This window comes from Telopea speciosissima, chromosome 3 (genome assembly GCF_018873765.1).
Source record: "Telopea speciosissima isolate NSW1024214 ecotype Mountain lineage chromosome 3, Tspe_v1, whole genome shotgun sequence".
NCBI lineage: Eukaryota > Viridiplantae > Streptophyta > Magnoliopsida > Proteales > Proteaceae > Telopea > Telopea speciosissima.
The window spans coordinates 21764091-21774478 of record NC_057918.1 but is presented as its reverse complement, the minus strand read 5'-3'; the positions used below and the strand labels follow the sequence as shown (position 1 = coordinate 21774478).

The following is a 10388-nucleotide window of genomic DNA, read 5'->3' as shown; positions in this document are numbered from 1 at the left end:
CATTCACTGGAAAAGCAAAAGGACCAGGGTTGCGCTAATCATTTCAAGCGCGCTATGTCTGAGCCAGGTAGATGATGTGAAAATGTGGGGATTGAGACTACACTTCCAAGTCTTTTCCTATATTTCCTCTTTCTAAAATATAACAATTCCCGCATCCAAACAGCTCTCTATTTCGTTGGAATCTATTTCATTTGGTAATAAATCCCAACTTCCCTTCTGCAACTCCTTTCGTCTTCTTCTTCCTCACTCACTCACTTTCTGAGACCAGTCGAGCCATGGCGAAGCCAATCCCTCCGACCTGGTTTGGAACCATATCCACATTCTTAGCCCCACGAGGTGAGACCCTCTGGTACTTCCTCGCCGTCCTCTCCATCCTCTCCGTCCTCGGTCAAGAACTCACCCGCTGCTCCGCCCTAGCTGCTGCAGCTGAATTCGAAGGTTTCGGCGACGAAGCAGAAGAAGAACCTCTTGATTCCCCACAAATTACCGATCTACCTTTTCGGTCACCCGTCCCTCCTCCTCCCGTCACCCAATCTGACTTCGAAACTCATCACGGCCCTCCAGAGCCCGCCACCTCAGCTTCGTCGCTGCCCTCTGATCCCTCTCCCAAAGCCTCAGCTTTTGACTACTGGGACGAGGATGAATTCGAAGGTATTCCGATCACCGAATCCCCACAAACGCCGCCGGAAACTGCCACTCAGTCTTCCCCGGCGGAAGATTCCGAACCCACTAAACCGCCGGCAAAGCCCAGGTCTTACTATATTGAGATCGGCTGTATCAGTTTCTTAATCTGTTTCGTGATCAATTACTTCGCTGGGAAAAAAGAGAATGAGAAGATTGCTTTGGCTTGGGCTTCCAAGTTTGCCACTAAGGATTCGATCTTTGACAAGAATTTTAGTTTATTGGGTACGGGTGATGGGAAGGATACGCCATTGTTGTTGAAAGAGGGGCAGAATATGTTTAAGTTCTATGCTAGTGGGAGGAGGTATTGTCAGGGTTTGGTGGCTACCATGGAGCTTCAGAGTCGGCATGATTTGATATCGAGAGTTTATAATTTGATTGTGCCTTCTAAGGATGAGATTTCTTTTGAGGTTTTTATGAATGATGATGCCATGGATCATGTGATTTTTGCGCTTGCGAAGAAGAAGGCTGCCAAGGTGATGCAGAAGGAGTATAGGGATCTTCAGGGGTATGCAAATTTGGTTTCGCCGCCGAGTAGTCGGAAATGGGTTGTTGAGGATTTGGCTGCTTTATCGGAATCACGGGAGGTAGCTGGTGATCTGATCAACGATACCGTTCTCGATCAGGTGAGATTTGTTAAAACCTTGTAGTTTCGATTTCTTTCTTTATTCCCATTTTTGTGATGTTCTAGACTCCACTGTGAAAAAAATTGATATAAATGAACTCATTAATTGGAGATGGGACTCAGTTCCTCCATGCCTTAATTATATTGTCACCTTTACCTCTCTTTTTTCCCCCTTTAAGTTCATGAACAAACTTCATGATAATCCAAGAAATAAAAAATTGAAGAGGCTAATTGCTTTTGTCCATATTCCTCTCTGCACCGTACTTCCCTTTTCCCTACTTATTTTTGCTAGATTCAATGCTCCCATTACTTTTCTGTGTTCAAATATGGGCTTTATGGGGCTCAGAAGCCTGAGGGTTGAGGTCAGCTTTCTGATACCTTAAGTAGCTTGGAGTTGTCCAGTCCCATTTTAGATGAATCTTGCTGTAATGGATTTTAGTCCTCTTTCTTTCCTTTCACACTCCACTTGTCTGTAGTTTCTATCTGTGCCCTAGTCTGGGTTTTTGACTGTGTGGACATTTGTGAAGTCATGAGCAGGAAGGGGAAAACAGGGTCAGTACTGTTCTATTAGTGGACAGTTGGGCATGTGAAACATCTAAAGTTGCTCATTACATTCTTGATATCTGGAAAAATGTTTGTGGACAGAATGAAGAGTTGTTTTTCTTTGCTGTACCCTTTCATGTGATGTACCGTTGGGGATACATAGAGAAGGTACTGGATCTCCTGTCTAAGTGTCCTTCCTGTGATAGGTTCCAACTGTTGACCCCTGAAGGAATGCATGTTTTCATCCTGGATTGTATTACACTTCTAGATCACCTAAAAGAACATCTAGAGATGAATAGCATTAAGAGAATAAAATGAGAAATTGTGAAGGAATTAAGGTGCTGTTTGAATCCTTGAGGGTCCACGATGATAGGATTTCTCTAATTTTATGTTGGATGACTTGGATCAGGTTAAGCAATTAGCATCATAGAATTAGCTTGTTTAATATCTCGGACCCATCTCCAATGACAAATGGAAGTTCTAACATCAACCTAAACTGTGAAGTTTCAATTCTAATGAAGTGTGGGAATTTCATATCTTTGAAGGAATCTAATATGACAGCTGGAGCTTAATTTTATCTTAAATTATTGGGCATCCTGCCTAAAATGGCATGAGTTTCGATCCAACTATTTGGAAAGAACGGAATAATGTCAAAATGTTTGATGGAAACTTCAACTACTATAAGGCAGAAGTATCAAATTATGAGATGGTCCTTATGCATATTAAATTTTATTTTTTGGGTGCGCTTGGATGTTTCAACAATTAAAAAAATGTTGGCAAAATAAGCTCCCCAAAAAAATTGATGTTTACAATGTCTTAAAGTCTTAACGGTGCAAATGAAAATTTGATCTGCTATATGAACTTCAAAGTGTTTTCCATTAACTAATAGAATTTGTTTGTCAAAAGTACACACTAATATATTGTCAAAAGAGTGATCCCTGATACAGATAGGGATTGGATAAATTAGGAATTATTTTATTTTCTTTATTTCAGCCGTAGTTAGGAGCAGAGTTTGAGTCGAAGTTTGTTCAGTCAAGTCCATAATAGAGTCTAACTCTATTCCAGTTTCAATTAGGATTTCTTTCAGTTTTAGAGTTCAAAGTAGGGTTGAAGTCAATTTTAGAGTTTCTGTAGGAGTTATTAAGTCTTTATATACTTCTGTGTAACCATCGTACAAACAGATTTGAGAGTTTTGGAATAAAATTTTGTTTAGGTTAACCAATGGTTGTCATGAGCTATGTGTACCTTCCCACCATAGTTGTCACGGCGTCATGGCGATCCAAGTTGGTGGAAGGGTGTCACGTCGATATATCGACATGTCGCTCGCCATGGCGAGCGAGCATGTCGACCATGTTTAATTTTTTATTTTCTCTATTTTTAATGTCATTTAGTATGCTATAATATATGTCCTATAACATCAAAAATCAACATGAAAGTGTACTACACTACTACTAATATACTATGCCACTATGGTTTAATTCATGAAAGTGTAACTAAAGTCACAAAACAAAAATAACAATTAAACTGGTTTTTAGGCTGAACTAAAACACAAAATCAAACTATCAAAGTACTGGTTTTTCTGCTATAACATTAAGTTGAAGGGGGCAAAAAAAACTGAATTATGGACTAATGGAGTTGAATATGTGCTGCTGTTGTGTGTGGCTGTGTGCAGGGTAATATGTTTATTGTTTTTAAACTTTATGATAAATTGATAATGTGTATTGCAGGTGTATACTTTTAAGTTACACCTCCAATAGACATTAATAAAAAAGCATCTAAGCTATTAAATGGTTTAAAAAAAATAAAATTTAAATCTAACTTTTATATGTACAAATATCGACCGATATGCCAACATATCGTGGTATGTCGTCCATGGCGACGCCATGGAAGCCATATCGAACGATATATTTACATCCACCATGGCGTAGCTCAATATGCCACCTCTCCCAGCGCTAGGACGCCATGGCGGGGCCATGGCGACGCCATGACAACTATGCTTCCCACCCACCTGAGTTGTTCTTCTTTTCCTTCTTGACATAGATCCCACGACTGACCAGAAGAAGAAGAAGAACCAAGGCCCATCGAACCAGCTCCAGATGGACCAGATTGAACCAGTCCAACAGGTCTTCTAGAAGTGCTAAGAAAAAGAGGCCAAAACACTGTTCATGTTACTGTTCGCGTGAACAGTGTCATAGCCCATATTTGTCTTGTGTGGGGATGCTTTTTAGAAGATCTTGTGGGCCCATCAAGTGGAGAAAGCATCTATCCTAATGCTGCCATAGTTTAGTTTCTATTTTCATATTTAGAAAGTAGGCATAAGTTTCTCTATTGCATTTAGTTTCTAATTTGGTTGTCTTTGCATGTTTAGAAGGCTGAGTTATAAAGCCTTTAGTAGTCTCTATTTCCATTAGTTTCTATTTTCCAAGCCCAGTTGCTAAGTTTAACTTTCTATTTTTGTAGCCTAGCCTCAGTCTATAAAAAGGCAGCTATTGTAATTGATTGAAAAATAATTAATGAATGAAGTTTTGAGGCATTCTTGCACTCGATTATGGGAGTAAAACCCCTGTTCAACAGCTGGGATTGCTGTGGGTGAGAGACCCAGGGCTGAGAAAGCACATCCCCTACCCCCTTCTTCTATCTTCTATTCTCCTCTCATCCCTGTTCGATATACACTGCCGTGCTGTTTCTGTGACTGCAGTAAACTATTGTGAAGATACCCTTTAAGACTTGGGTCAACCTACCATCAATTGAAATGCTGCTGCTGATCAACATAAGGAGGTTATTCACATAGTTCGAGAACTCGCGAGATCTCGCCGAGTTTCTCGGTTTTTGAAAAAACCGAGACGATACTACCTGTGAGTCTCAAAAGTGCAATATCTCGAGATCTCGGATCGGGTCTCAGTTTCTACCCATTTTTTAACCCATCTGTCACTAAAATACCTCACCTAACTCGACAGAACTCGACATATCTCGGCGAGATCTCGGATCTCGGGTTGACCCATGGAAATGACCCATCTACTATGTATTTACCTAACTAGACGGAAAAAAAAAATGCACCAACTCGGCGAGATCTCGACTCGACTTGGTTTTTCCAAGAGTCGAGTTGGTACCGAGACCCGAGTTTTAGTACCTTGGTTATTCACACCTTACGGATTCAGTTCTGCCCCCAGTTCCTGCTGCAACTTCAAGACTGCATATCTCCATATTCCTCCATTGAAATCTGCTGGGTTTTGGAGCATAGTTCCACACCACCAACCACCCCACTCGATCCCAGTTCTCTCCTATTCTATTGGTTGGATTGTTCTGCAGCACCAACTTTCTATTTTCATCCCCAACTCACTCCACTTCAGCCATTAGAACTGTCTGATTTCGGAGCTCAAAGCCCTTTCAATATCTTCTCAGCTCGATCCAACTTGGGTGGCATTCCTGCTGTCAGTTAGGTTCTTATTCATTAAGTTACTAATTCTGAATTTGTTGCCATTTTGATGTTGTGCTGCAACCTACCTTCGATCCTACTGTAGAGAAGTTCTTACTTGAACCCCTTCTGCATTACTACTTCATTTTCTTCTTCTTATTTCTATTCTCATCTGCTTCTTTTCCTGTTTGCGGTTTAGCACTGGTTACTGGGTTTTTTTTCTTTTCTCTCTGCTAGGCGGTGCTACCAGTTTCAGGAAAAGGGTTTTGTTGGATCATTAACACAGGTCGACTGGTCTTGAGATTTGAGGCACAGGCTCTTTTCCCTAGGGCGATTTATCTCCTGGATTCCTGCTTCCAATCGGTTCATATATTGTGAATAACAACTCGAGTTCAGTTCTGGTTTGCTCTCCATCGCCAGGTTCTGGTTGCAGAAACTTTCCTGAGCTTATTGCTTGCTATTCTGGTTGGATGCTGGTTGAAATCAAGAGGGGTTTGAGTAACGATCTCTCTCCCAAAGTTGCACTTCGATTGGACAATTAGAGAGGGAGTTCGATGGAATAGAAGAGCCCTGGTTTTACGTTTTCGAATTCTGGGTTTTCTATTCTTTGTTGAAGCTTGAAGAAGATATAAGTCTCTGAAATTGCAAGTAAGGACACTATTGTTATTTACACAAAACCCCTATGGTCATTGATGCTATTCTGTTTATCCCCACTTTAAGTGTTTCAGTTCAAAATATACACTTTCTACCCACATGTTGAATCCTTTTTCATTTTTCCCCCCTTCATATGGCTTGTGCCCTAACGTGGGGATCAAATGACTGGAAAGGGTTTTAAGCTTTCTTCATGTCAATAGCATTGAAGGAATGATGGGAGAAGCATAAATTTGTAGGCAGAGCCTCAGTACATTAACTGGCTTTTGCTAACAACATACATTATCGATTATGGCTCTGCAGTCTGCATAGATCAGGTTGACCTGCCACGAATCAGAGCTGTCCCAGATCAAGTTGTGCCTTGTGTATTAGGGCAATTTGCAATTTAATCTGTTGTGTTGGGCATCTAGTTCCTTCTAGAAACTGGGTAAGCTCTGGTCTATGTTATCATATACTACATGAAGAAATTTTTTCTTAGTTTTTTTTTTTTTTCTGGCTTTTTTTGGGGGTGGGGGGTAGGGTGATTCTGTGAAGATCTGGTAGTTTGTTTATGAATCAGCATGGGAGAAACCACTCTGATAGGAAGCAAATACAGCAAGGAGAGACTTTTGGTGGATCCTCCACTCTGATGGGAGCATAAACTTCAATTGATTGTTCTACTAAACATCTGATAATTGGGAATGGGTTCATTTCTATTTGAGCCGTTAAGCTTAGATCAGAGCTCCTCAACCAAGTCTTGCTACCCAGTTATCAATGTGGTCAACTCAAATCTGACTCCTTGCCTTCTTATATTTTTTAGCTGTATCCTTCACTTTCCAGTGTTAATTTCTAAGTGAATTGCTAAAAGGGAATATGTGATAAAATATTGGTACATTCACTTCTATGCCAAGAGGCATGCTTTTTATGCTGCCTTTTATCCATCATTTTACTGCCTCATTAAACTGGATGTATAGCCAGGATAGCACATGTAGCTTTTTTATTTTCCCCATGATATAAAGCAACTTCTGTAACTTTCAGAAGTGATGGCTCCGTATTATGGATCAAACTTAACTGACCAGTATTTGCAGTCTGCATTTTGAATACATTTTGGTGATCCGACTGTTATGTTGAATGATCTGAAAGTTTGAGTTGTAGTTTGTTTCAAATCAAGATTGTAAAGGAGTACATAGACCAGGAATTATGCAAGTACTTGAAAAATGATAATTGGCTTGTGTCTTGGGTATGACAAATCACTTCCCCGTCCTCCATGCTAGTGTCCATGTACTCATCTGCATTCTCATGTTATCATTTTAGTGGTTACGCCATGCTACTTATGGAATCTCCCTACAATTCATTGCGTTGATTTATTTATGGGTGGATGGCGGCCTAAATGTGGAACATTTGGACTGAACCCTAGTTCTATCACATGACAGCTCAGATGGGGCTGGAATTTTGTGGACAGGTCAACCCTAAATTCCCCTGCTCACATGCCAAGTTTCAGCTCTATTAGAGTTGGCCAAGTGGCAAAATATACAGCATTGAAATGCATGACTGCCAAGAGGTGCATGAACATACATGGGATGGTATTGCTTATATAAGTGAGGTATATGATTGAAATTTGGCCAGTCCGCACCATTCCCTAGATATCCAACAGACAGAATTGCCACATCACTCTTTGACATGGCAGAATGAGGCGTGCCATCGAGAAACACATTTTCCATTTATAGGTTGATTTTTTTAACTATTTTCTGGAGCTTGATTTTGCCATTTAGTGAACCTTGTCTTCATTGAAATTACCACATGAATGAACAGTAACTTGGATATGTCCATAAAATTTGAGCGTCTACTAAGCCTGCCAAATAGCAACAAGAAAGCCACAGAGCCAAGCTTGGCTAGGTGGCCCATTCAATTAATTGGTCCCCTTTATTTTGTGTATTTTGGTTTACATTGTAACACTGATAATATTTAGTTCATGATTAGTTTCAGATAAATGTGTTGTCTGCATTGAATGTTTCATTTTAGGGTCTGGTCAGTGTCTAACTGTCTAATAGAACTTGTTACCTTGCTTTCTCATTGGTTTTCCAGAATAACAGTAGTTTTAGTGACTAGATCATTTCATTATATAACCCTATTGGGTTGTCTCAAAATACAGGGACTTCTTTATCTATGGTGGTTTCTTTTCTGTTTTTTTTTTTTCCCCATTCTGACCAGCACACAATTTAGTTTTTTATTAGAATATGGACTTTTACATGCATTAATCTTTAACTACAGGTCTTTGGTGAAAAAACGTTCGAGAAATTTGGAAAAGGGTTCATCTCAATGCATTTTTCTGATCAACATTCGGGCACGCACAGGAAAATTCTATTGTTCAAGTTTGCTCTTCCAGATGCCAACCACATTGCTGACATGACCCGATTGGTGGCTCTTGTACCATACTACATTGACTTGATAGGGCGTTATAAAGTCAGTTCACAGGTGTGTTTTTTTTACCATTCTATTCCGAATGCTATTAGTCTGATCACTTTTTTGGTTCTATTCATGATTTTTACTTAATTTTTTTGTGACTGCAGGTTCGCTCTAAAACGGAAGCAGCCAGGTCCAAGGCTGCTCAAGAGGCATACAAAGAACTTCTAAATGCTAGGCAGGAAGCTTTGCAGAAGAGGAAGGCAGAGAAGAGAAAGATGATGGAGGAGGCTGAGGCGAAGCTCAGTGCAGAAGCACTTCGCAAGAAAGAAGCGAAAGACCGTGCACGGAAGGCAATGCCAAAAGTGAAGCGTGTTCACTAGAGCTTAGATCTCGTCAATTGCTTGCCACATTGCAACTCTGTAGTTCTCTCACTCACTCTCAACCCCCGGGGATATGGATTAATTTTTCTCATATTAATGATAAGTTGGTTCATTGTCATCTGGTGGTGTACTTTAGTCTTTGTTCACATATTTAGGTCAAATTATAAGCATTGAAAGATTTTGGGTGATTAACCGTGATTGCCTTGATGAAGAGCCTAAATCTGACTTCTCCAATGTTTTTAGTTGAAATGTTAGAGCAATCCAATTTGAAGATCCAAGTGCATTCTAATTTGAAGACTGCTGAAAAACTTTTGAAAACATTCTGGATATTCTTTTTTTCAATTTGAATCTTGTTGGATTTTATTTCAGGGGCTTTGATGATTATTTTGAGGAGGAAAGTAAGTTGGTTTAACAGATTAAACGAGCAGAAGAGATCCAAACCTCAGTTTTAGGCTCAGGTTCCTTGACTCATGTGTCCAATTTGAGTCGGAACAGATCTTCTTGTTTGTCAAATTGAGAAAAAAATTGTTTGATTTCGCCAACTCGATTTGCCTGGTAGTGTAAACTGTTGTTACAACTGCTTTCCCCATCTACGTCTGTGGAGTGTGGACTAATGCTAGGTTCATTGTCTCTGAAGGTTCTTTCACAAAACGTGAGCTGTGATCAGCTGCTGAACAGCATTTTGCTGGGCTTGAATGCCACCTGATTTGAGTCTCAAACGTTTCTAAAGGACAGTCTGATCTTATGAATATGAGATGGTCAGACGTAGTTCAAGATAAAGGGTGTCAAAACTGGATCCGGACCAAATAATCGGAACCGAATCAAATCGAATAGAATTTAGCTACAATCCGGAACTGGATAACAGAACCTAGGCGGCCACGGGACTTCGTTACTTTTTAGATCCAGCATTGGAGTTGACGGTTAGAACTGAAACCAATCGAATTTGGCTACCAATGTATTATAGCATATTAATATAGTATGATATTAATATATTACTATATTACTAATATATTATAGGGTAATAGATCTCTACTTGGTCGTATGCTCTTTAAACAGGCGTCTGGGTCAATGGGGAAGCACGTCTGGGTATCTATCTAGCGGTAGAGATGTCATTTCACGATGTCTTGGGAGAGGACATAGGAAACAACACCAAGTAGAGATCTTTTTCCCTATATTACATTATATATTACTAATATTAGTATTAGATTTTATAATAGGGAAACAGTTTTCTGTACGGGAGTGTGGCCTACGCCAGCACTCCCATGAGTCTATCTCTCTCCTCCCCATGTGAAAAGACACATCTGCCCCCTTATTTTAAGGAGGAGAGAGATAGATACATGGGAGTGTTGGCATAGGCCACACTCCCGTACAGAAAACTGTTTCCCTTTATAATATTACTATATTATAGTATAAAACGAGCACAAGAACCAAAACCAAACCGCATAGGAACCGAATTGGAACCGAACACATTTGGTACAAGTACCGATTTTCAGAATCAAGGTGGGAATTGGTTCGGTTCTAAATCATGCCAACACTCAGGAACCGAACCGCATACCTAGTTCCGGACCGATTTACACAATTAGTTCAAGAGTACAAAATCAGGGATGGGTTCAGTTCTCGCCGTGATCGGATTGGGGTTGGATAGAACCAATTGAATTTTTTTTTTAAGAAAATTGAATCAGGGAGAAGCAACGAAGATTTTCAAAAA

General features: G+C 40.0%; 1 protein-coding gene across 1 annotated transcript; it reads left to right on the top strand.

Annotated features, from left to right (window-relative positions):
- Positions 1–218: 218 nt before the first annotated feature.
- LOC122656417 (uncharacterized protein At5g49945-like) lies at positions 219–8980 on the top strand. The gene is made up of 4 exons (XM_043850923.1): positions 219–1307; positions 8166–8369; positions 8465–8749; positions 8815–8980. Exons 1-3 carry the CDS (start codon positions 276–278, stop codon positions 8678–8680), a joined length of 1452 nt encoding a protein of 483 aa, XP_043706858.1. The 5' UTR covers positions 219–275; the 3' UTR covers positions 8681–8749; positions 8815–8980.
- Positions 8981–10388: the final 1408 nt, after the last annotated feature.

What these genes read in the sequence shown, in the direction of transcription:
- LOC122656417 (XM_043850923.1), top strand. Translation starts at nt 276, where the DNA reads ATGGCGAAGCCAATCCCTCCGACCTGGTTTGGAACCATATCCACATTC. An exon ending in ACGATACCGTTCTCGATCAG is followed by an intron (nt 1,308 to 8,165) that starts GTGAGATTTGTT and finishes CTTTAACTACAG; the next exon opens with GTCTTTGGTGAAAAAACGTT. An exon ending in GTTATAAAGTCAGTTCACAG is followed by an intron (nt 8,370 to 8,464) that starts GTGTGTTTTTTT and finishes TTGTGACTGCAG; the next exon opens with GTTCGCTCTAAAACGGAAGC.